The sequence below is a fragment of the Neofelis nebulosa genome, chromosome 3 (assembly GCF_028018385.1).
Source record: "Neofelis nebulosa isolate mNeoNeb1 chromosome 3, mNeoNeb1.pri, whole genome shotgun sequence".
NCBI lineage: Eukaryota > Metazoa > Chordata > Mammalia > Carnivora > Felidae > Neofelis > Neofelis nebulosa.
In genome coordinates this window covers 104,603,250-104,630,494 of record NC_080784.1, presented here as the reverse complement: position 1 = coordinate 104,630,494, position 27,245 = coordinate 104,603,250, and the positions used below count along the sequence as shown (strand labels likewise).

General features: G+C 36.0%; 1 protein-coding gene across 1 annotated transcript in view; it reads right to left on the bottom strand.

Moving 5' to 3' along the window:
• The window catches only part of TNIP3 (TNFAIP3 interacting protein 3), a 92,114-nt gene extending 78,989 nt beyond the window's left edge, over positions 1-13,125 (bottom strand). Inside the window, exon 1 of the mRNA XM_058721489.1 lies at positions 13,060-13,125. Within this exon, the coding sequence (XP_058577472.1) occupies positions 13,060-13,091 (32 nt within the window). The 5' untranslated portion in view covers positions 13,092-13,125. The remainder of the gene's footprint in view (positions 1-13,059) is intronic.
• Positions 13,126-27,245: the final 14,120 nt, after the last annotated feature.

The window sequence follows — 27,245 nt, the reverse complement described above, 5'->3', positions numbered from 1 at the left end:
TGGAGGGTCACATTAGTGAGAATATCTTGTGTATGTGGTCTGGGTTTGTGTTTTTTGTTTTTTGTTTCTTGTGTTTTGTTTTGGTGTTTGTTTGTTTTCCCTGTTTTTTAGCATTGTTAACTACTGGCAATTGAAAAGATGACCCTGAATGTTCAGAGATTTGTTCAAAAGTACAATGAAAACAAGCACAGGATGAGTAAAAAACAATGGTCAATGATCTATTTTAACCTAAAACATAAAGAAGACATTAAATTCTGATAATTATAGAAGGAACTTCTAAATCACAGCGAAAAATTAACAAGTCTCAGAAAAATCAGAGAAATTTTAATTAAGGTTAAGCCTATTCAAGCCTGGTAGAAACCAGGACAGACCAATACATGATTTATAATAGTTAAATGTCATTGACTTACTCTGTTATTGACTAATTCTATGTAGGTGCTATGTTTCTTTAGATCTTACTCTCCACATTACTTCATAATGATTTTTAAGTGTTTTATTTAACTGCTTCAGGACTGAGTTAAGATGTTAGTGAATGAAAACAAGGATAACAAACATGCAGATTTGAGGCATAGTTGACCAGACAGAGGAGCAGAGCAATTTACACAAGAAGGCCAAAAACTGGGTGTGGTATAATAAAAGTATACTTGGTCTTTGGCCTTTGTTCTTAGCAGACCTCCTCAAACCCTTGGAGTTTCCTGAGTGATAAGAGTGTCTTATTCACAGAGGGCTCCTTTTGATCACACCTACATTTATCCTAGTGAGGTGACCCAAGGAGGGACTCCTAGAGATCTTTGGGCTGGCTTACTGAGAGGGCAAGGAAGCCCAGTCCCGGCTTCCCCCCACCCCCATACCTTACTTATGCATCTCTTCCTTTTGGCCTTTCCTGAGCTGTATGCTTTATAATAAACTGGTAAATGTAAAAATGTTTTCTTGTGTTCCGTGAGCCATTCTAATGAGTTATTGAACCTGAAGAGAGGTCTGTGGAACCTTCAAATGTATAGTTGGTCAGTCAGAAGTATAGGTGGCTGTTGGGATTTGTGACTGGAATTCAAAGTGGGGTCAGTCTTGGAGGACTCAACCCTTAAACTGTGGCACCTGTGCTAACTCCAGGGAGTTAGTGTCAGAATTGAATTGAATGAATTGAATTGAACACCCAGCTGGTGTTGGAAGAATTTGGTGTGCAAAAAATCACTCATTTGCTGTCAGAAAGAAAGATGTCACAAAGGGTATAAGTGCTGTTTATATTAACCCAAATATCATCATACATAGAAGGAATAGTGAACCCAGAGGAAATAACAAGCTTCCATATTAGCCTTATACATTCAGATCAGTAAAATTATGGCAAATCTCACACATATTTATTTGTACTTTTGAAGTTCCATAAAATAACTGTAGAAGAATCAAGATCCTCTATTCTTTGATCCCAAATGGGGTGAGATAAATATCAGTTACATCATTTTGTTGTATGATCTTTTATTTACTCACTCAACAAATATTTATTAAAGTTTACTGTAGGCCAAGAATTGTCTTAGATGTTCCTTATATTTGTTATTGTAAGAAACAAATCCGTGACACATTTTTGGGTATTACGTATAATTTACACCTAATCTCACATGACTGCTTCTAAGCGAAAATTACTGAAAGTTGAAAATACTTTTAAGGCAACTGTTTTCTATACCATAACCTAATTTGGTTGCTAATTGGTTGTTTTAAATAGATCTGCATGTTGATTGAATGCTTACTATGTGTCAGAAGCTCTAAACGTATTATCTTATTTAATACTCACAACTATGATTATCCCCGTTGGGAAGATGAGACAATGAAGATTTTAGAGAGATTAAGTAACTTACATAAAAAGTGTGATTTGAACTCAGGCAGTCTGACTCAAGAAACCACACTCTTAACCACAATACTGATTTTAAGTGGTGTCATTGAAATATTAGATGCCCTTTTCTAAGGTCAATAAATAAGACCTTCTGCTACCAGCTTTGCTCAGAAGGGTAGGTGTGCTGCCCTGAGCCATTGATGAGAAAGGGTTTCACCATCCTCTAATAAATTATGCCATATAATACTTCTTAAAAAAGATCACCACTGTATAGAGATGAGGTAACTCCTTGTACACTCTAGAGCATTTCCAATAGTCTTCAATCGAACTAAGGTTGATAATAACAGCACTTGTGCTTCTCTAAGGAATACTTGCCAATACATTGCCTGGACTTCTAGATGCCTATTAGATATTAGCAGCTGCCTCATCCAAATTCCTCCGCACATTTTCCCAAATCCTTACAGATCAACAAGGAGAGCAAATAAAATCAATAACAGGAACCTGCAGCATAAATAAGTATCTTAGGCTGCTCAGACTTCCATGACAAAATACTACAGATTGGGTTGCTTCAACAAGAGAAATGTATTTCTCAAAGTTCTGGAAGCTGGAAGCCCAAGATCTCTTAACAGTGGCAGCCCTGGGAAGGCACCACTGAACAGAGGGCATGAGATTTGGAAGAAAGAAGTGTCCTGTGGAATTTGGTGGTGAAAAGATATAAGCAAACAAGCGGTGGAACTGAACCCTAGGGAAATAAAAATCAGAATATACATCAACCTCAAATACATCAACTACCAAAGAAAAAGCAGTTATCTTTATCAACAGAAGAGGGTTCTCTTAGACTAAGAAACCTAGTAAGACACACTCACCATATCTACACAGAAACACCTGCTATACCCAGTCCAGAAAAATGATTACAGAATGACAGGCAACATCCATTAAAAACTGAAAGAAGAAAATAGAAAATGACAATCAAAAGGTTTTAGCTGATGAAAATATTCTCCAAAACAACAAACACAGGGCACCTGGATGGCTTAGTCAGTTAAGTGACTGACTTTTGATTTTGGCTCAGGTCCATGATCCCATGATTTGTGGGTTGGAGCCCCACGTTGGGCTCTGTGCTGACAGTGTGGAGCCTGCTTCAGAGTCTCTCTCCCTCTCTCTGCCCCTTCCCTGCTCTGCCCTCTCCTTCTCAACAATAAGTAAACATTACAAAGTGTTTTTTAATTAAAAATAAAACAATAAACACAAAACAGAGGAAAAGTGCAATAAAACACCTCCCCTCCAACATTTCTAAATAAGTATTGTTAGATATAAAAGAGGATTTTAAATCATAAATTCAGAAAACTCAGGACAGAACTGGACAAAAAAAAATTTATTTTTTAATTTAAAATGAGATATGACCAAATTCAGGAAAGAAATTGAAGACAATGATGAAAATCATCTCATAGGTCAAGCCCAAATTACAAAGTATCCAAGGGAGAATAGATCTGATGGCAAGTCTAATAAGATGTTTTGAGTAGAGGAAACAAAAATAGAATGAAAGGCTCAGAAAGAAAGTACTAAATATAACACAGCAAAAAAGATCCTATATACAATGGATTTTCCTCAATTAAGAAAAATAAAATAATGGAGTAGAACTATTGTTAAAACTGTAATCAAAGGAAAAGTAAAACCTTAAAGTTGTTGTTGAAAGTGCCCATCATATACCTTGGAAATTACAAGTCAGAGTCTAGCAAAACTGTTTACTTTTAAAGAATCAGAAAAAAATATGTTCATCTGGGAAAAACAAATACCAAGAAACTTACAAAGTTTCTTGACTGAAACATACAAAAACAAGACAAAAATGACACAGATTTTTTTTTTTAACTTAGGAAAGTATGAGTAAAGAATTTTGCATCCAGTGAAGCTGTTTTATATGTATCACAACTAAAGGAAATTTTGGCAAAAGGACTGTTGATGAGTATTAAAATAGTAGACCTAAGAATACATCCAGAACTAAAACAAAGGCGAGGACGAATATGAAAAAGTGTTACGTAAATTGTATGTGCTCTTACAAAGTGAAAGTAACTTAGAAAAAGAAAAAAAATTGGAGAAGGGAAAAAGTAGATATTAGAATAAGTTCATTGATTGCTGCATAAGTTATAGATAGAAGTCAACAAATGTCATTTAAATCTAACAAATAGTAGAAGACTAATTAAGGAAAAAAAGATCAAGGGAATTTTAAGAGTTATTAGCACAGAGTTAGTCAACTACTAAAACAAAAATACAAGCTTTCCTAAGTGCAAAAATAAGTACCAAATCTAAGCAAATAAGACAGATTAAGAGAAACAAAGTAAATCTGATATTAATGTTAACATCAAATAGTAACACAGAATCGAGAACAGACACACTGGTCTTATCAACAAATGGAAATGGGATTAACTCGGCTACTTAATAAACAGGATTTTCAATGTGGTTTACAAAGCAAAACAAATCTATGCTGAAGAAAAGACACTCCAAAACCAAGGGATTCAGAGAGGCTAAAAGTAAAGACTGGGCTAAGGCTGAGCAGACAAATGAAAGCACCAAGAATGTTGGGGTTGTGATCAGTAAGGTAAAATTCAGAGGCAAAGCATTAAATAAGACAAGTTAACACTCTGAAATTAATTGGAAGTAAATACACTTGATAATTCACCTATCTCTGGCCATTAATTTGAAAATGTCAGATAACATCAAACACCAAGTCTCACTTATGAAAAAGTTCTTACAATTGATCTTGACATACTTTGTTTCAGTAACGAGCAGATAAACATTATATCAATAAGGTATATAGCACATATGAATTTAACTCTTCTTTTCTTGAAACCCTGTTAGAATCCCAAGAAATGAATTCTTGAAACTATCATTAGCCCACAAGGACAAAGAGAACTGGAAAAGGAGACACCAGTAGATGAGATTTTCTTAATCACTTTCTAGAAGAAGAAAAGAAGTTTCAATTGAATTATGGGGGCACAGGAAGTTAAAACCAGTCTCTTTAAAGAAAGATGCCAGCAAGAAGTGAGGACAATTTTCTCCAAAGAATTTCTGAGAGGCTAACCACTTGAAAGGGCTGAAGAAAAAATGGGAAACGAGGGAAGTGATTCAGTGTCTGATTTTGGAGCACTTGAATCCTTCAGGTCTCTTCCCACAGGAACCCATGCAGCCTGGCAACCATCTTTAACACTATATGCGTAGCCAGAGACTGATTCTTTTGGGAAGATAAAACCAAAAGCCTCTGGGCTCAGGGACAGAGGCTCAGAGGAGGACAGAGAGGGGTGAGGGTGAGGGGTTGCATGAAAACCTACATAGAAAACTGTAGTAGAAGATCTCTTCCCACGTTTTTGCTCACAATACCCATAACCGGCCATGTGTCTCAAGACTACACATTTGGAAAAGTCCTCGCTAGAAAAACTGAACAGCCAGAAAAGACCCAATGATCAGAAGTTCTGAGGTGGTACAGAAAATTCTAGGAAGTAAAGGTGCACTATAGGCCAAAGAGTAACAGTCCAGATTGGAGAGCTGAACAAGGAGTTCAAGAAGGGAGGGTGTTAGAAAAAACAGCATCTGAAGGGATTGACTGTAGAGAAAATATCAGAGGTAGGGTGTCTCATTTACTGAGGAGGACTTCTCAAAAGTCAACCAACTAAAGCAGCAGAGCAACTTTTAACTCAAGTGAGGGAGAACATTCTTAGGAGAGAACTTTTGACCAGACTGAAGTAGTACTTGGTTCAACACTAAATAATATGTGGAGCAATACTAATAATGCAGAAAAATTACTCTCTGGATCCCTGCAGGGAAGGTAAACTGGTGTTATTTTGCTTGAGAGCATTGTGAGTACATATAAAAAGTCTTGAGGTTTTCCAAACTTTTATTCAACACTCCCCTTTTAGGGATTTATCCAAAGAAAACAAAAGTGAATGTGCACAGAAGTTTAAATACAAGTGGGCTCGTTGTAGCATCGTTTGTAATAGACAAAGATTGAATTCAACTCAAACATGCAACCAGTTAAATAGACGCTGAAATAGTTATATAACTGGATACTACTGAGAAATATTTACCTGGGAAAATATTTATAATAAAACATTAAAAAAAAATAAATAAAGGAGGGGGGGCGCCTGGGTGGCTCAGTTGGTTAAGCATCCAACTGCGGCTCAGGTCATGATCTTGCAGTTTGTGGGTTCGAGCCCCACATCGGGCTCTTTGCTGACAGCTCAGAGCCTGGAGCCTGCTTCAGATTCTGTGTCTCCCCCTCTCTCTGCCCCTCCCATGCTAATGCTCTGTCTTTCTCTGCCTCTCAATAATAAATAAATATTAAAAAAAAAAGTTTCAAAGACATCTTTTGCTATGGTCTTATTTAAAAAAACATTTTTTTTAATGTTTATTTATTTTTTTGAGGGGGAGTGGGTCAGAGAGAGAGGGAGACACAGAATCTAGAGCAGGCTCCAGGCCCTGAGCTGTCAGCACAGAGCCTGACGCGGGCCGGAACTCAAGAACTCTGAGATCATGACCTGAGCCAAAGTCGAATGCTTAACTGACTGAGCCAGTTTCCCCAACAATGGACCTATTTTTAAAGAAAAGAAAAAATGGAAAGGTAGAGAGAGATCTGAAATATTCAGTAGTTATTTTGGAGAGTAGGTTTAAACCTGAGTTTCTTTTCTTTCTTTTTTGTCTGTATTTTAAACATGTAAAGCCTTTTGCATAAATAAAGCAACTCTTAGAGTGGCCACACATGGAAAGAACTGACTTACAGCTCATGTTTTAATATTATAATTAGAAAATAAAAACTACTTTCAAATAGAAAGAAAAAGACAAGGAGGATAAGAAGACGGCATGGTGGCAGGTTATTTTGTAATGACCAGAAAATGGTTCTCCTTGGCATAAAAATAGAGCCACCTTACAGGCTAAATTAATCTCCAGGTGTCCCCTTACTCAACAAACATTTTCAGGGCACTTACCATGCACGCTACTCACTGTGATCAGCTCTTTTCCTATTAGAAGCAACTAACTATTCAGCAGATAAGACTTGGAAGCAGTTGGAAATAAACAAGAATCATATACTTTTCCGTGTAGATTGTAACCTACTCTAAATTTAGACATGAATGTGTAAAGATGTTCTGAGCTTTGTACAATAGTAAACAAGTGTGAGTACAATTATGAATAAAATCACCCCAACAATGTCACATTCAAGTATTAATAATGACAGCATAGGGTGTGAAACTTAAGTTTTGCTGCTAATATTTATATTTCTTTTCTTGCTTGTGTTCTAAAATAAAGTGTGGTAAGGTATAGAGCAAAATGAAAACAATTTTTAAAAGGCAAGTAAGCCAAACGGTTTCAATCTTAAAAAAAGTTTTATTTTGTTTTTTAATGTGCTGGTATCTTCCACAATGATTGAAAACACCACTCGGGTAATATAAAGAGAATGAGGGGTCTTACATGGTTAAAACAATGAAAGCAGTTGTGCTCGGAAAGCAGATGTCCCTGGCTTAAGAATATTTTCTAGACATGAAACGGAAAAATAAATCTCTAGTCCAGTTGCCTTGGAAAGTGAGGTGATGTGTGATGTAAGTAATTACAACCTTAACAGAGCAGTATATTCAGAATACAAAGTGGTAGGTAGAGTATTATATCAAAATACAAATTAGCAAATGATATAAATGTCTAAGAGTGGGGAGTAAAATTTATAGCAAACAAATTCTGAACATAACATATCTACTCTCTAAAGTAAACCCATGTTTGAACAGACGTAGCTAGTTTTCGAAGCAGAAGCCTACCAGAGATGAAAAGAACCCAGTTTACTGAGGATATTAAATTTAAATTTTCAATTTATATTAAGGAATAAAAGAGAAAGATCTAAGCCGAAACCAAGCCGAACTTTCTAAACTCGAGTCCCTTCATTTTTTTTTCTTCATTATTATATCACTTAGTGTATTCACACAACTTCCTGTCTGAACAGCACGAAAGGAATTGTGAATTTATTATTTCCAACTGCACTGAAAATCAGAATTTTGCTAATGCAGTACCTTCCATCCTGTTATTTGGCTTTGAACTGTGTCAAGTTTGAGCCATGAAAACTGACTATACTGGCTTAGAAGATCTGTGTATTTAATTACCACGTTGGAGGAGATGCCTTTAGCTTAAATTCTGAAGCCTTCAGCACAAAATGGCAACTCTGAGAGCTGCCAAACAGAAAGAGTTGCCAAACGGAAAAACTTATACATAACTCATTCAGCTGGCTGTGTGTTGTCTGTGACCTGCCCAGGATCTGGTATAGACCTCTAAGCAAGCTCTGTCTCTCCACAGTTAATATCAAAGACATTTCTATTAAGATAAAAGCTGGCACATCCAGTTTCCAGATACACAGATTTCATGCTGAGAGGCAGAACTAGTCCTTCCCAGAGAACTGATAAGTAGATTCTTTGGAGGATTCTAATTTGGTATTCCTTCCAACAACATCTCCCCAGCACGTCCTAGCACATAGTAGGAATTTTACAAATGATTGTTGCATGGAATCAAACAAAGAATTTATGGAGGTATGAGGTATTAAAAACAGGCAGAACAGAAGATATGCTACAGGCATCTTCTTAGGCATTCTATATAAGCTAGGCCTCAGAAAATGAAGTCTATGTTTATCCCATGGGTGTTGTTTACATGAAGAGCCTCTTCCAAAACGTGCTTTATAGAGTCTCGCTGAAAACACAAGTTTTCCAAAAGTCCCTTGCTTAAATCTCTGTGAATTTATCCATCCAATAAACATTAATTTTACTTAATGTGTTACACATAAACACATAGTTGAGATAGCACTTTCTTTTCTCAGAAAGAGAAAAGACTTAGACTATTGTCCAGAAACCCAGTATGACTTTGGTTTTTATTAGTTTGAATATCTATAATTCATGAAAAACTGACAAATTTGTTTTGTGAACTTTAATACTGAAACTGCTTAAAGCATGACTAAGAATTAGTAAAATTTATGAGAAAAAATGATGATGTGTGATGTTCTGTGAGTCATTAAAAATACTTACTCAGCACTTCAAGATCAATTTCTCTTCTACCCCATGAAACAATATGAATGGACAGAGAATAATCTCTGTTTGTCTGAGAAAGTAGATGGTCCCATTGACTTGTCTGTAATGTGGACAGCAACTGTATCAATGGTCCTTTATTCTACCTTTCCAAAATACTTTAATTTAAGGTCAAGTAAGAAGGCAGTTAAAAACAAAGAGGCCAAAGGAATTGTAAAAATGCTGATGATATCATAAAAGAGATCACTTTAGCTTTTGCTCACCACATACATAGTCTTGCTCCAACAAAAACATCTGCCTGTCACCCCATAAAAGTCCCTACACTTCTCTTCCCTTTATGAGCAAAAAATGGAGCTTTAAGGGACACTTAATAGCCAGCAGCTGTTTGACTGCCAAATACTGCATCTGGAGGGGAGTGTAGTATTCATATGGAAAAAAACCAAACCAAAACAAAACAAAAAACAAAAATCCCAGCAACTATCGCTTCTTTTTCTGTCCCTTTCCTTCCTTCCTTCCTTCCTTCCTTCCTTCCTTCCTTCCTTCCTTCCTTCCTTCCTTTGAGAAGGATGGGGGGAAGGGCAGAGAGAGAGGGAGAGAGAGAATCCTAAGCAGGCTCCACACCCAGCAAGGGAGCCCGACACAGGGCTTAAGCTCACGACTGTGAGATCACGACTTAAGCCGAAATCAAGAGTCAGAGCTCAACCAACTGAGCCAGCCAGGCATCCCTATTGGTTAATTTTCTTAAAGTACACCAGTGCTTTGAATAAAGAAATTTGAGCACTTTGAATATGTGGAAAGACACAGGAGCTCCTTAAGTGCATCTGAAACCAGTACATTGTTCCCAGAAAGCAACGAATAACTGAGATTGTATTCAATCGTGTTTAGTACATAGGTTGAATGAGTGCTAACATGAATAAGTTTAAGGCCAGGTAAAAGACACTTCATGAGAATTTACCATTCACTTTATTTTTCTGAGATTACCTCTATTTGAGGCTATAATGAATCACAGTAGTTTTCCTTGCTAGGCTATATTTTCTGAACACATAATTCATTTAAAAATATAATTCATAAAATAAAATGTGAAGACAAGGAAACATCTACCTTAGAAAAATTAAGATGAGGGCCCCTGGGTAGCTCAGTCGGTTAAGCATCCAACTTCAGCTCAGGTCATGATTTTGTGGTTTGTGGATTCAAGCCCCATGTCAGTCTCTGAGTGACAGCACAGAGCCTGGAGCCTGCTTCGAGTTCTGTGTTTCTCTCTTTCTTTCCCTTCTCCACTCAGACTGTCTTTCTCTGTCTCTCAAAAATAAATAAAAGTTAAAAAAATAAAAAAAAAAGAAAGAACAATTAAGATGAGGAGCTAGCAAGGGGTGCCTGGGCGTCCGACTTCGGCTCAGGTCATGACCTCCCAGTTCGTGAGTTCAAGCCCTGCTGCAGGCTCTGTGCTGACAGCTCAGAGCCTGAAGCCTGCTTCGGATTCTGTGTCTCCCTCTCTCTCTGTCCCTCCCCGACTCATGCTCTGTCTTTGTCTCTCTCTCAAAAGTAAATAAAAACATTAAAAAAATTAAAAACAATAAAGATGAGGAGTTGGCAGTATAAAAGTACTTTAAAACAAAGACCAATCCAGGATCATAATATGTTGAGTGGGATTGCTTTTAAAACAATATGCTTTGAGATCCTGTTAAAGGGTAATGTAAAAACTATAAAATATTGTATTTACTTTGATAATCCCCCACTGGGATCAGAGTTGTTTCCTCCACTCTTTACTTTCGCTTTGAAAAAGAAGCTTGGTATGACATCCATAATATGAATATGTAGTACTTCAAAAGATGGAAAGTTATATCCCTGCAGAACTTATAATGGTTCAATTAGAAAGGAGTCCATGCAGAAAAGCAAGAAGAAAAGATGACTCAGCACTCACTATTCTGTTGTTGCCCTGTTGCCTCTCATCTCCTTTTTTACCTTTCTTTTTCAACTTGCCTGAGACAAAAACAGACTACAATGTCTGCCTCATCCAGTCACCCTTCTTCTGGACCCTGAGTCATAGCCACCTTAAAAGGTTAACTTGAAAACCATCTCTTGAGCATTTAAGATTACTTACTCTCTCTCTTTCTCTCAGAAATACAATTTTTTTTCTTCCCGTAGAAAAAAATATGTTAACTTCTAAATTCTGTGTAATTTTCATCATCGGTAAATAGAGAGAATCTCAGTATTAATGTGCACTGCAGGAGGAAGCAACAGAATAAGACTGAAGAGGCTACTGAGTTCATACAATTCTCTGCCTGAAGAAAAGATTAGTCCCTACCTCTTTACAGAGTGGATATACTGAAGACAAAGCTAAAGATATACATATCTTCAAAACACAGAAACAATGGATCTGTCTTCTTTCCTTCCTCTACTTCCTCCTTCCCTCTTTCCTTCTGTCCTTTCTGCGCTTTTCTTCGTTCTCTTAAACTGTAAAAGTTGGCAAATATGGGCCTTTCTACCAACGGAGAATGGGTATCATCTTTCCTAGAAATCATTCAGCATCATAGATTGTATTCTATGCTTCTATAATATCTGTAGTATCTTAGAGGTTGTCAATATAATCAGGAAATCCCCAGAGTACTCCTGTGATATAAATTTCTATTTTACTTACATGTTGTAAAACTGTATGAAATGGATCAATGCTTGTCTGTAGACCTACTGTTAAAGCAGGTTATGTTGTTGTATGACACGTTCTTTGTCTTGAAGTGGATAAAATGTTACAAGGACACGAGACTTACACGCCCAGCACCGTTGTAGAATAATAAAGAGTAGTACAAAATAAAATGCTAAATTTATACAATTATAGGATAAAATGCTTGTTATAGATACTGGTTGAGAGGGATAAGAGAAATCACCATTTCTATATTTGTTCAAGCTCCTACTCTTCCCCCTTGCCAGTTTTAAACACTGTAGCCAGATTCGCCTGTTGTCAGTCCCCTGTTCAAAATTTGTAGTGGCTGCCCTTGTGTGTGGTCATGATTCTCATATTGGAAGTACATATGAACCCCTTTTCATGAATAGGTTTTCACAGATCCGGAACCCTGGACATATGCCTCAGACCGAGGGGCTTATGAGAACCCCAGTTTGAGAAACACTGACTTATTTCTTCAAATAGACTTTTACTTGAAAGAAGTTTTGTCTTTCTAGACAGAGAAACCTCAGCCTACAGAATAAGTTCTTGGCTATTTGGTGTCTCACTCAGGATGTGTTTTGTATTACAGATGTGGAAGCCGCAATTAACTGCTCCCTTGGTCCCTTCAAAAGTCCTCAACTTTCCTATGAGGACATTTACGCCTTCAACCTGGAACACCATTTCTTTCTCTTTCTTATCTTTTCTCCCATCTTATTTTTGCCAGAAGTTAGGCCAAACAACTCCTTCTTCACGCTTCTCTTTACGTCTGCAAAGAGGATTCTCACCTTCCTCTGATTGTTTAGAGCAACATATCTGTGCCTCACTTATGAGGCAAACACCGAATACATATTATCCTGAGGTATGCGCCTGGCTTTTTACCTGCGAACAGCAAACAGCTAGAGGATAGAGTCTGTACCTGATTCATCTTTTGCATGTAGCTAGCAAATATCTTGCACACAAAAGGTGCCAAATAAAAAGTCGAAGAAATAACTATACAGGTCAACGAATAGGATGAGGCTTGAGACAAGCCATAAGGGGTTGATTGAATGTGGAAAGTGACTGACAACGGGATTTTTTTGGTAAAGGATTTAGTAAATTTCTCACCCTATCCATGAGCTAAGGATTTTATAACTGAGGAGTGAAGATACAGCTACCTCTTCACCTTATGAATAAAATAGAGTTGTTTTCAAGGAGAACATTTCTGCTATTCAAGAGAAATTATCTTAAGGTCCAAACTTGCCAAGGGAAATTTACCAAATACTTAAAAAAAAAAAAAAAAAAAAGAAGAAGAAGAAGAAGAAGCAAAACCTCCATAAACTACCATAATTCTTGCCCATGAGATAGCAATGAAAGAAAATGTGTTCAAAACGTCCACACTGTTCTCCATCCTCTTTTTCTTATCTACTCTATATGGTTTGATCCAGATAGGTTCTCGTCTACTAATAATAGACTCATCATCTCTGACAGCAGAAGTGCTGTCCAGTAGAACATTACTAGGAGAGGCACACACCCTCTAAATAAAATGTCATGGTTACCTTTCAGAATCCTCTTGCTGATTGGTGAACATTACCAGTCTCTCTTCGTGTTTCTCGTTTTTGTTTATGCGTTGTCCACACGGAATCTAAAAGGAAAAAAAAATATATGAAGGACATGAGGCTTGGATGTGTCTCAAGGGAAGATAACCATGTCAGTGACTGGAGGAGAAAAACCACCCGTTAAATGCATTTTTCATCAAAAATGTTTTTATTCTCATGTCTTGTTTTCAGCACTGCCAATTATGAGAAAACAGACCACAAACTTGCCTTCTGCCTAGTTTCAAACAAAGGTAAAATGCTGGGTATAAACATTAAAGACTCAGTCTTTCAGTTAAAGAAGAGTCTTGTGACAGGGAGAGATTGTCCAGGAGCAGGTAAAAGAAGGCTGGACATTTCAACACAGGTGCCATAAACTGTTAACATTATTAGACTGACATGTTTGTAGTTCAATTAGCCACAGCCCAGGAATGAGTTTTCCAGGAGTGACTCGTGACCCATGGACACCAAGAACTTTCTTCCCCCAACACCTTCATTCCAGCTTTTTCTCCAAGGAGAGCTGATGGTTATTTCTGATTTTCAGATAACAAGGGAACTGGTAATGTGGCCATTAAAAGAGAAGAAGGAGGTAAAAAGAAAACTGTATGTAAGACACAGAATCCCCTCCCCTTTTTTTTCCTTATTAATTGCAACTTAAGCACCAAACTCCGGTCTAACATTACATAGACGTCATAGTACCTCATGGGGCTTATAGTAGATTCTTGAGAGTGAAGCATTTGAAGACTGTGTATGCTTTAAAAGCCAATCCCTGTAGGCACTTGACACATTTTAAATGCATCTGGAAACCACTAATTGCTGTGATCCCATTAGAAAATTCAGGCGGTTCAGGTCTGTGGGAAACACGAAGCCAGCTTGTCTGAGTTTTATGAGTGTCTATTTAATTATAACAATAACCAAAGAAAAAAAAAAAGTTTGTTTGTTAAAATGATCTTAGAAGGATTTGTTTTAGCTATTGGCAAGCTGTCTGTTCATAGTGTGGGAGGGTGGCTTTTTTATTTTGTTTTGTTTTCAGCTTGTGACAGCTGTTTAAAAGTCATCTGTTACCACCATGGTAGCCAGTTACTAGATGAAAGCAAATGCCTTTCAGGACTGTTGTAGGAATTGGACCACCAACTAGTCCAGCTATCTCTTAACTATGCAATATTGCAAGAGTGCCCAGTTGTTTTATATGGCACTCTGGAAATATTACACAATTCTGCAAATGCATCGAACAGGCAGACAGAGGAGGTGCTACTTGACAAAGAGTGACTTGCAGAAAGTGCCTGTACTGTAATGTCTGGAATTTTTTTTTTAATTAAATTAATTAAATAAAATAAATTTGCAAAAAAAAGTTGTTTAAAGTGTCTTCGATGCTTTCGTTATTTTTAAAATTACTTTTTAAAAAGTACTAATGTCACAGAAGACTGGAAATGATACAGGAAGTCTTGGAGTATCAGAGAGTCCTAGGATTTGAGACCTTAGAGAATACTCTGAGAATTATGATGCCATCACTTTACAAACCTGAAGAGGACAAATGATTTGGTTAATTAATGGCTAATCTAGGATTAGATGTCAAGCCGTTTGAACTCACAGTCTATGATTTTCTACTGTGGTTATAAATGAACATTATACAGATTAAATTTCAAGTTTGAAATAAAGAGAGATCTCATTTTAATACTAAAATATTTTGAAAGTAACATACAAAAATTTCACATTATGAATGAAACCCAATAAAAATATATTTCTCAGGCAAGGATACTGTATTAACTGAACTAACTCTGGTGGTAAACAACCCCCAAAACAGCATATGGAGGGGTAAATTTCCAGATTTAGATTTTTTTTAGTTTAAGATTCACAGATAATACCTCTGAGGCAGTGCAAACACACAAGACTAGTATTATCGCAAAGGTATTAGTTTACCGAACATTGTATTTCCTTTCTAAAGAAACTTTTCATCTGCTGAGATTTTACACTTGTAATTATTCTGTTTAGGAAGTCAAAATATCAAGTAGTGATAATCAAAAAAGCTAATAGCCCAACCATATTATAACTTCCAATAGTTGATCTGTTTCCACAGACAGAGATACTTTTCCAATGGAACAGACAGAGAAGACAATCAGAAAAAGATAGCAATTAAAGGACTTCTCTTTCAAGTGGAAGCAAATAAAATCAAGCCAACCCCAAGGACACGGTGCCTTTCTTAACTCCAGCACCTCATTTGTTTTTTTTTTTTTTTTTAATTTTTTTTTTTTCAACGTTTTTTATTTATTTTTGGACAGAGAGAGACACAGCATGAACGGGGGAGGGGCAGAGAGAGAGGGAGACACAGAATCGGAAACAGGCTCCAGGCTCCGAGCCATCAGCCCAGAGCCTGACGCGGGGCTCGAACTCACGGACCGCGAGATCGTGACCTGGCTGAAGTCGGACGCTTAACCGACTGCGCCACCCAGGCGCCCCTCATTTGTTTTAATCATAGAGAAAATGAACCATTTCTGAAGTCTCATAAGACTTAGCAAATATTTGTTTGCCTCTGAACTTCATCTCCACTAATTACAAGTCAGGGTGGCATGAAACTGTAAGATAAGGAATTCTACTGAAGTTCTCTCTTCTATGGTTTTTCACTGAGCAGAAGCACAAAACTGATCTAAAAGGGAGGGAATGGATTTCCTGAATTTTAATTGGCCAGTGTGGAGACATGGAAAGGGGCCAGAGCAAAGCCAATACAACAAACCAGAAGACACGGCAGTCAGAAGTGCCAAGTCCGGCAGCACACTGCAGTTACCTTTGATTGTTGTTCATTGATTTCTTATAAAATGTGTAATTTAGGGGCACCTGGGTGGCTCAGCTGGTTAAGCGTCTGACTTGGGCTCACGTCATGATCTCATATTTCCTGAGTTAGAAATACATCGTGATCTCTGCTGTCAGCATGAAGCCTGCTTTGGATCCTCTGTCCCCCTCTTTCTCTGTCCTTCCTTCACTCACACTCTCTCTCTCTCAAAAATAAATAAACATTAAAAAGAATTTTTACAAATTAAAAAAAATAAAATGTGTAATTCAAATATTTTTACTATTTATGTATATATTTCCTATTTTATATATATTTTTTACTATTTTACTACTTGCTAAACATTTTAAGTATTTGAAACACATTCTAAATGGGACAACCAAGTTAGACATAGAACATGGTGGACTTTCATTACACCAAATTGTATCTGAAAACCAAACAGTAGAAAGATAAAGGAAAGATAGGGTACCTCAACCCTCTTAACCTTAAGATTTAGGGTTTAAATCTGAACCAAAAGATTTGCAGTTAAAGACCATAGAAAATAACTGACTGAGAGCATCCTCTAAGCTAACGGCAAATACATTTCTTTGTTTCCCTCATTTGTTTACTTTCCTCTGCCTCTTCCTTTCCCCCTCTCTTACTCCTCTTTATAAGGAGTTTTTTGTGTTTTTTTTTTTTTTTTCCCACCTGCTCAAAAAGCATCTGTTGCTCTCTGTTTAACATAACCAAAAGGTGTCCCGGATTTTTGGATGGATTTCAGTAAATCAGTGAAGATCATAAGTCGTTTGATTCTTTAAGCAGAAGTTTACACAATCCACAGTTCCAAAATAACCCAACTTTAGAGGATAAACTTACTTTTGGAAGTAAACCAAGTTTTATGAGATTTTCGCCATTTGTGGTGACAGCTTTTAATACGCTTGGATTTCTAAAGTCAAATTCAAGGACTAGAATGTGACTAATACCAGTAATAGTCAACTCTGCAAAAATAGGTTTCACAGACCTTGAAAATGTCACCTTAAAAATTGCCAAAGAATTCTACCATTGTAGAAGTTTTTGCACTGGTCAAGCCTGTGCTATAGCATTGGAATGTATGAAAATACATGTGTAATCAAAGGCATGAAAGCTTTACTTAAGACAGAAAAAAAATTTAAGCTGATAAGGAATTTTTATCTATATAATGTGCTCTTTCCTCTGGGGTATAGAATTTAGAACTCATGATTCTTAACTAGAAACTCTGTTTCATTCCAGTATCCACCTATACTAAATTCAAAATCAAGTGTTAACCAGAGTCAATATGTTTAGGATGAAGTGTTCTAGGCAAGTACTAAACCATCATGAAAATTACTATTCTTATACCTACATATATGATAAATAATAAATATTTTATATGAAAATATACTTCCATACATACTTATACTTACATATAAAAGAAATAATATTGATTTTTTTTTAGAAATGAAATTTTGGTGTCTAATACATAAAAAAGCTTTCTTATCAATCACATAAGAGATCTACAGGTAGTCAGTTGACCAAAAAACTAGTTAAAGCTGGGACTCATGAAGATTAATGTATTGACACCATATTAATTTAGTGTAACTTAAAATACCCAGGTGCACTTCAATTGCCAACCTCTCATTTCCAGGTAGGAGTCTACTGATAGTATTCCACATTGACTTTCTGGCCCACAACAAATCTGTGAATTCTAGTTTTAGTTTCTTTACAAGGGAATTAGATTTTCAAGACGTTTACAAAGCTATGTGAAAACAATGCTTTTAGATTTTTATGATATATGTCTAAACTTTTATGTTTCTCTCACCCACATCCAATTTAAATTTGGCAACTCACCTTTACTGGATGTTTCAGTTAGCTTGCTTAGGAACAGCGTTTATTGTATCTTTTTTTTGTACTCTTGTGTCATTGGCTTATATTAATTTTACTTATAGTATGTAGTTGGAAGAAAGTAAGACTGTCATAAATACTTAGGGGAACAAAGAATGCTGGCTCTTGGTACAACATACCACTCAACTTTCGAGGCAGAAATAAGCGAATAGCTTTCAGCAGCCTTGAGTTCCAGGCTGTAGGTTTTACACAGAGAATGGACAGCGTGGTTAAGCCATGCTGAGCTGGTTAAGTGGAGGTAAGAAAAAGAGCAATACTTTTAGTCAGGAGTGGGAAAATCGTGCAGAGTCAGGAAGCTAACATAAATTGGTGACACTTGGTGGTAGGACCTGTGAAGAATAAGTAAATGAATGTCCTTTAAAATTTAAAATTCTTTTAAAATTTTTTTAAATTTGTTTAAATTTTTTAAAATTTATTTTTTTAAAGAAAAAGTAAAATAAACAAAACACAATTCTCTTTAAAAATGTTCCATTTTCTTTCATCAATTATTGAGTGTTTTTTCATTACCTTTTGTAACTTCTAAAGTATGAGCTTATTGGATGCCAATATGCAGATAGTAATGTGTAACACTTTCAAGTTCCTTGTTATTATTAGTAAGAAAGAAATATGGGGCGGGGGGAAGCACCAAATGAGATTTTTTTTTTTTACTTTTTTTTTTTCTCGTCCCAATTCCTAAATTACCTAGATGTGAAATCTTAAGCATAATAATTTTCTCTAGGTCTCAGTTGTCTTCTGTAGAATCAAGGCCTGATTGGGTTAGATCTAATATTCCCTGAATTCTAAAATTCTATGACCATGACTATCACTGCCAAATATCTACTGTCAGCATGGGATGGTGACCAGGATCACTACTAGATTAATGCTAAAGGGAGGAGTGCTATTGCCTCTGTGTTTGGCTCTCCTTAAAGTAGAATTAAGTGACTTATACAAAGCTCGAGAATAAATTTTGGAGCTAAAGGGCCAAAGGAAGTTTTCCTTATGCTTAATGTTTTATTATATTGGCTGATAAGAAATAACTTCAAGAATTTTATAGGTTTTTTTTTTCCAATGCTGCAAAGCACTGGTAAAAGCATTCCTTCTTACCTGGACCACTAGAGTTATCATTTTAACTGGTCTGCCTCTTCCCTCAGCTCCCCTCTATCTGCTCTCCACATTGTAAGCATAGTTTTTTGTTTTGTTTTGTTTTCTTTTGTTTGTTTGTTTTTCAACATATGCATCTGACCTTATCATCTCTCCTTTCTCCACCCCCACAATAAACACACCATCATGGTTTTCCATTACACTGACCAAAGTCGTTGTCATAGCTAAAAGGCTCTGAATGTCTTAAATGGGTTACATACTGGATATAGAAAGTGATGGTTCTTTGTTGTGTGGGAACAGTTCTGGTCTTGCAAAATGCTTAACATCACTGACCCTCCAATCATTATGATAACCGTTCTCTTCCTCCCCAGCATCACCTTCCAGCATCTTCTCTATCACCCATAAGATAATTTTGTCAGTTTCTTGAAGGTGCCAAGCTCCCATCTGCTATAATCTTTGAAGCAACTGTTCCTTCTTAGATTGTTCGTCTCCTTAAAGTAAATCTTTCTTGACTTCCCATATTATACAAATTCCTTTAACATATACGCTTACAACTCTATGCACCTTCCTTTCGCAGCATTTATCATAATTGTAATTTCCCTAGTTTGGTGTGTGAGCAATTATTTGCTTAAGGCCATTCTTCTCCACTAGACTGTAAATTTTGTGATTTTACACCTTTCTTGTTCAAAACTGAATCTGTAGTACCTAATCCAGTGCCTGTAATATGGTAAATGTTCCACCAACATTCAGTGAATGAAATGAAGAATATTAATTATGTCAGCAGTTAGTTGTACATGGAAGTTTAACATTTTTCATACAGAATCTTGAATATAGTTTCCTAATAATACCTTAGCTTTGTCTAAGTTACTCGTTATACCAGTTTCTATGTTCAAGAAGCTTTAGCCTCACAGCTCCCTATCAAAGTAATTGTATCTCTAAATTTTTAAAAAATTAAAAAAAGAAAATGGAATCCACTTAGCTGGGAAACAGGAACTATGAAACATATCAGGTGATTATAAAACCAACCTAAATTTATAAGGACAAACCTAATGTTCTATTAAAATATTTCAGAAAATTTCTATCCCAAATTAGACAAATGCTCAAGGTTTTTAAGAATATGATAATGTCATAAAAATTTAAGCATATGTTCTAGATTTTCCTTCATTTATATCCTCTAACAGGCAAGATTCCTATATCTAACAGATACTTAAGACTGATTGCAGCGTAGAAGAAATTGGAAGAGAGGAAAATTACACACCACTCTCATTTACAGTAATGGCTCAAGGGAAATTAAGAATAAGAAAGATTTTTGGCTACACATCGTTTGGCTAAACCAAAAGAAAGAAATACCCAAAAGAACTGCTGTTTTTTTTTTTTTTTTTTTTTTTTTTTTCCATTTCATGTTTCTGAGAAAGGTGTCAAATCAGGGGACTTTTATCATCTATTTCCTTCTAAGAAGTCTTTTTTGTTTTATAGCATTAAAGTAAAATTCTTTGCCATCACAGATTCTTTATTGCTCAGTCATATCAGGCCACCTGCACTACTTCTATATGAAAAACTTAACATCTGGACACTGAAACTGGAAAAGTTCCTGAACCAGTTGGTTCCAGAATCAGGAGACCAAGATTCTGTCACCAGGGTTGTCACTAAACATGCTTGTTCCTGGATAAGGTGTTTATCACCATTTCTGAAATGAGAAGAGATTGTGACTAGAGTGGCTAAGAGCCCTTCTAGTACTTAGGTGTTCTGGAACTGGTCATCCTAGGATTATATACATTGCAATATCACTCATGAAGCACGTGTCTTAATGATTCACCAAAATATAACCAATACCCAATTACCCTATAGAGAGGATTTTTTTATCCATATAATAGTTCCTCATTCTGCAGCAAGATAAGTATATGCTTACTCTGGGTCTTTTTCCTGCTTAGTTTTAGGAACTATTCTTGGACTGTAGATTTCTACTGAAGAACTTCACTGGTCCCCTAAGTGATAAATTCACCTTTTTAAACACGTGTATTGTAAAGAGGATCGGATTAAAAGTCAAAAGATATGTGTTCCAATCTATCTCTTACAGTTAATAAGACTTGTGACTTGCGACAAATTATTTAAACTCTCTGAGCCCTAATATCCTCATTTGTGAAGGATAATACTTCCTGTCTTCAAAGGGAAGAACATAAATATTAAACAAGTGATTGGATTTGAAAGTCTTTCCAATTCACCTGTACTACAAGGACATCTGCCTTGAGTCACCTGTTCAGTACTACTAGAGTGCCTATTTAGTACTAGAGTAACTATCAGAGTGACTATTCAGTAAGTTCCAAATAAATATGGTGGAATTTAATTCTTGTTTAATATCTACAACTCACTGGAAAGCCTATAGAGAAAGTAATTTTTATGGAACATGAATGTTATTACATATGTTATTGTTTGTGAAAATTGATGCTTTTGCTGATAACCACAAAATGGGAGATTACGGATGTGTTATTTGTTTTATGGGAATTGGCTTCAGGTGAATGTGTTCTGACCTGCACCAAATTTTTAGCAATATAAGCCATATCAGAGACTATACTTGCAAAATATTATTATTATTGTTGTTATTGTTATTATTATTAAAAGCAAGCAATTGTGAGGGGCGCCTGGGTGGCGCAGTCGGTTAAGCGTCCGACTTCAGCCAGGTCACGATCTCGCGGTCCGTGAGTTCGAGCCCCGCGTCAGGCTCTGGGCTGATGGCTCGGAGCCTGGAGCCTGTTTCCAATTCTGTGTCTCCCTCTCTCTCTGCCCCTCCCCCGTTCATGCTCTGTCTCTCTCTGTCCCAAAATAAAATAAAAAATGTTGAAAAAAAAAAAAAATTTTTAAAAGCAAGCAATTGTGAGATAAAGGGAATTAAGAGTGCACTGATAGTGGAGATCACGGAGCAATGTATAGAAATGTTGAATCACTATATTATATATTTGAATCTAGTATAAGACATTAATTATACTTCAATTAAAAAAATAAAATATAGGGGCACCTGGGTGGCTTGGTCTATTAAGCATTCAACTCTTGATTTTGGCTCAGATCACGATCTCACGGTTTCATGAGTTTGAGCCCCTCCTCGGGCTCCATGTACTGACCTCACTGAGCCTGCTTGGGATTCTCCCTCTCTCCCTCTCTCTCTGCCCCTTCTCCCCTCTCTCTCTCAAAAGAATAAATAAACACTGAATGGTAAGCTTTGGAGGCCTGTTTGAGTTATAAACTATATATGTATATGATTTCAATAAAAATAAATTCAAAAATATATTTAAAAATCAAGCAATTGCCATAACTCTAAATACCCCTGATTACATAAAAGATCACCTTGGAATTTTAGCAGGTGATTATCTCCAGTTTAGTAAATGTTATGTAAAGAACTATGCTATCTCAGTATGACTAAAATAGAAATAAATGAAAGACTTTAATTATAATAAAAATTAATTAATGATGACTGAGCTCAGCCCTGGAATTATGATAAATGCTTTCTGTTAGTAATGAAACGTTGAGATGAGGCTTGACTCCTGAACCCTGGATTCTAGCTACAGAATCCAAGCTTTGGTTTTTACATGTGACACTTAAGATCCTCTCAGACGAATTACCTTAGTCTTAATGTTAATGTTTACAGTTATATTTTTTGATATTTTCTTCTTGTTTTTAAACAAGCAACAGAACAATCTCTAATTAGAAAGTCATCTTATTTTTTGACACATATCTAAGTAGGATAAAATCTGTCTACATTAACACTTTAAAATTGAAAATCTTTCTACTCATTTTTTTTCAATTATAACTCAAACTTGATTCTTTTGATGCTATCCCAACATTTTATGTTCATCTCTTCAAGGAAAATTCAAAAGGAAAGCACATTTTCCTTTGTGTTAGGCTGGATAATTTTTTTTGCTTAATTTAGTATCCGTGGCTGTTTTTCCTTTTGTAATTCAAAAAATGTAAGTTATCTTCCCAGAAGACTTTTGAACACCTTCTCCTGGTAAAGAGTTTGTGAAAAATGATAATGTATTCTCTAAAGTTGAAAGAGAAAAAGTGAATATGGCCATCTATTAAAGAATATGCTGATGTAACTTGTAAGTGTACAATCTGTTTCAGAGTCACCAGAACATAACTTATTCTCTTTATCAATATTTATTCACACCAAAAGGAAACATTTCACCATATTTGTAAAGTATGCTGTAATTTAAGACTGTTAAAGGGATAATTTACCTTTAAATGTATTTTATGAATTATGCTGCTTAATATATTTCCTTTTGCAGAATTTATACAAAAGCATAGACTAATTAACTTTGATTACTTACCATAATAATCTATTAACTGTGTACTAACTGCCCCACTGTGACTATTTCTCTGCCATCCAAGGTTTTTTACGTTCTTAGATCAATCAAAGGATCCATTTGTTGAAACTGCTTTGCGGCCGCTAGAATAATTTTCACCCATATGTTGTTTTAATTTTAAAATGGTGGGGATATTTAATCTTGGCAGTGTTTTCAAATAAAATTAATTTTTTACTCATGCTCTGTGCAATTTAAGTAGAAATACATTTTTAATTTTTGCCTCTTTCTTAAAGGCTTGAGGATATATGTGTGTAAATTATGTTTCTTTTATTCTAAGTCCTTCATCCTTCATGAAAACAATATTTGAAAGGTTCAAACTGTCACAACTCCAACCAGATGGGAGAAAAACTGTGACTAACGGGTTTTCCTCTGAAGGATCCTCATTATCTAATCTTAATGAGGATGCAAAGTTTAGAAAATGATAGTTAAAGTGATAAAAAAAATAAAGCATTGAAGAGCACTTTTTAAATTGAAGTTTTATCCTCAGCAGGAAGTATTCAGCTGACGAAGAACTTAGTAAGCATCTTGGCTCTCCTCCCCGCCCTGACCCCCACTGGCTGGATAAAGAGGCCTAACCTCTCCCCACCCAGGAGTCCCCACGGTCAAGAGCCAGGGACCTCAACTGACTAGGCATGTAGAATGCCTGACTGTCCTATGTTATTCCATAGGTCCCTTTGGCACCTATGTGCTTCAGATTCTTTTAGCAGGAGGAATTGAATTTAACATTCAATTTCCCATGGTATTTATTATGTCTTCCTCCTTCATGTGTCATTTACCTCATTAAAATTGGGAAATGGTCCAGGGGCCACAAATTTCACTGGAAAAGTTGTCCTGGAAGCCAACAATATAGTAATGGAAATGTAGACTTAGTGGAGAGACAATAGAAACAAGCTGAGAGGGAGACAGAGACAGAAGTGAAAAGGAAAGGAGAAAATGAGAAGATACGTTTCCTCTTCTTTTCTGGACTTTAAAAATATATTACAATTCCTATTTTTAAAGAAATTTCCTCAAAAAATTGAGGAGAGCATATCTGAAAATAGTGAGCTAACACTGACCTGTTCTACAAATACTTGCTTGTCACGCATAATGTTAAGGTCCTATGTAAGCCTTATGCTAACAGGGACAGGTTTGTGGATGCTGTCATTTAAAAGAAGGCTTTTGGAGTTTTCACAACAGAGCATGACCTAAGAAGAGATTCCTAAGAATGATGTCCCTCTGCATTTCACAGCAAGAAATTTTGTGGCCAAGACAGAAATCTAGTGTTGCTAGATTAATGAAACATTGTCCCTAGACTCTCAGGCATTTAGTCTCCCTTTGTCCACCTCTGGCGTTTAACAGGAACTTTCCTTGGATGTCAGTTTGCTTGCTTGCACTTAAATTATGCCCAAGGAAGTTTATGCTTCAATTTCCTTTGAAAAATTTGACTATTTGAATAAAGCAGTCCAGTGAGTTTATATTTAGAAATATACTTTTTAAGATCTTTTTTATGTTTCCTATCAACATGATTAGGTGACACCGTGAAGAACAGGATGAAAGACACCTGCTACAGTGGTACACGCTGTGGGAATCCTCGCACTGATTATTGCTTAGTCAGGATTAATACCCATAATACACCAAAGGGGCAAAGCATAGTAAAATTATTCACATGAGTACTTAAATTTTGTTGCTACTTACAAAATTGTTAGAAAGAATAAAGTAACTCGGATGACATCCATACAGTTAAGTGTGTCATTTCAAAGCTTGTTTATCTGTTGTGGACAAAGGGGCTAACTGGTAAGAGCTGCATAATTTTAAAGGAGCACATCACACATTACTACATTTTATAAGTTCCATTTCCCACCTGGAATACATGAAGCCATATCTTAACTGCTAATATTACCAAGCTTATAATCACTCACACAAGGCATTTTAATATGAAAGCTTTAGGCATTTAAAAAAGAAATTAACTTACAGCAAACTCTGATAAGCAAGCGAAATGAAAGTAAAGGCACACAGCATTATGTTACTCACCATGTTCAATACTGAAAGTCCCGCTCAGTCCTAGGTAAACGTACTACAAGGTCTAATAGAGACGTGAAGAGGCTGTCTTTCTGACTCTTTGAATCAAACAGTAACTAAGTGGTTTAAGTAGAAACATATATTTTGAAAGGTTAATCCACCCATACAGAGGGAAACCCCTTTTTTAAGAGTCACTCTGCTGCCAAGAGGCTATTAATATTCACCTCTCAGATACAAATACAGCCACCAGATAAAAGGTTCACAACCTATGTGAAAATACCACAGAGGATTCCCTCTTAGTCTCTATGTTGTAATGGAAACACAAGAAAACAATGTACCTCTTCAAGCAACTGGGGGGACTACAGGAAATCAACCTGCCCACTTAATGGAAAAATTATATCAGCTTAATAGGATCACAACACATAAACATAAATGTAGAATTAGTATAATTTACTGTAAGGACCACATAGGTCACACACTCATTTCTAGGAATGTTCCTCTGTTTCATCTTCCTATTTCTTTCCCTCAGAGAGCTAGCACCCAGGTTAACATTTAAATACTCATCCTTCAAAGTAATTTAGAAATAAGCCCACTACCTTTAAAAAAAAAAAGTTGCTGAATGTTTTCCTACTTAGAAGGGAAATTGTATTTATAGTCTATATAGTCTATATGGCTTCACTGGCACAATAGAATAGGAATTGTGTATATTTTTCTCATCATATGAGAAAATAGCCTATATAACTATCAGCAGTGGCAAATCTCTCCAAACAATAAAGACATTTCTATCAGTTCAGGAATGAAATCATTGCTGATGAGGTCCCCAATAGTGATCACCAGTGGTTATTATACCATTTGTTTATGTTGAAGTATTCATTCTTCAGGTAGTCACAGTGAGGTTAAGTAAACAGACAGGGTGTATCAGAGTTTGCCTGTTTGACTGACTCCAGGTCTCATCACAAGGCACTGCACCTCAGGAAAACAGATTTGACAATGTAAGTTAACGAGGACCCCACTTCTATAATTCCACTTCTACAAAAATACTTTGCAAAATCAATGAATCACAAAGGAAACTTCAACATTATACTTTTTACAACAGAATGTTATAAATATCAATAATGGGTGGTGAAGTCATGAATGTTCATTGTATTTTTCTTTAGTTCCTTCTGCACTTTCAAAAAATTTTCAAAAGAAAAAATAGTCCATAATGCAAGGTAGCTTGCATGTACACTCAACCTAAAAAAATTTTTTTTGAACTTAAAACTAGGAAGTAAACAATCTGTCCTTAATATGAGTTATTAAACATTTGGTATAAAAATACCATTGTTGCAATGTCTCCTAAAGTCTTTTGAACCTGTTTTTTAAAAAAAATATTATTAAATAACACAAAATGACATTTACCTTGTCAGTTTCTTTCCATGTGAAAAAAAATAATTACTTAATGTTTCACAAGAATATGTCATTTTAGTGTGATACCCAAAGAGCAAGGAGACATTTATCAGCAAACAGCAATAGGGTGATTAGGTCATTCTTACAGACTGGAATCTTTAGAATCTAATTAATATCTTCCTTTTCTGAAATTTTCTTTAAAATAACAGTTCTATACAAATGCAAATGTAATTTCTGTTATTATAACTTTAAAGTGTTCTCAAAGCGTGTCCAATCTTGTTTCAAACCATGCACCTTTTCATTTGACAACCACATAAATTAAAGGGTGTGAAGAAAGCATAGAAGTGTGTTTCAGAGCCTACTGAATGTTTTGGAGGAAGGTTATTCTATTGAAAATTATGGGATGCACAGTGGGGATGATGATGCTAGTCAATGGAAAATGAAATAAGACACCATTTTCATTTATCTCATGAAATCCTGGAGAAGAGAGAGTCCATAAAACACAAAGACAGATATTGTTATCTCCACCTCTCACCACTGGAACTGTAAAACTGAAGCAGGACTGTATAGAACACCACCATGAAATAAAGGCATTATTGGTCATAAAGCACTGCATTGCGTCTAGCGTGCCTCTAAGCCACTTA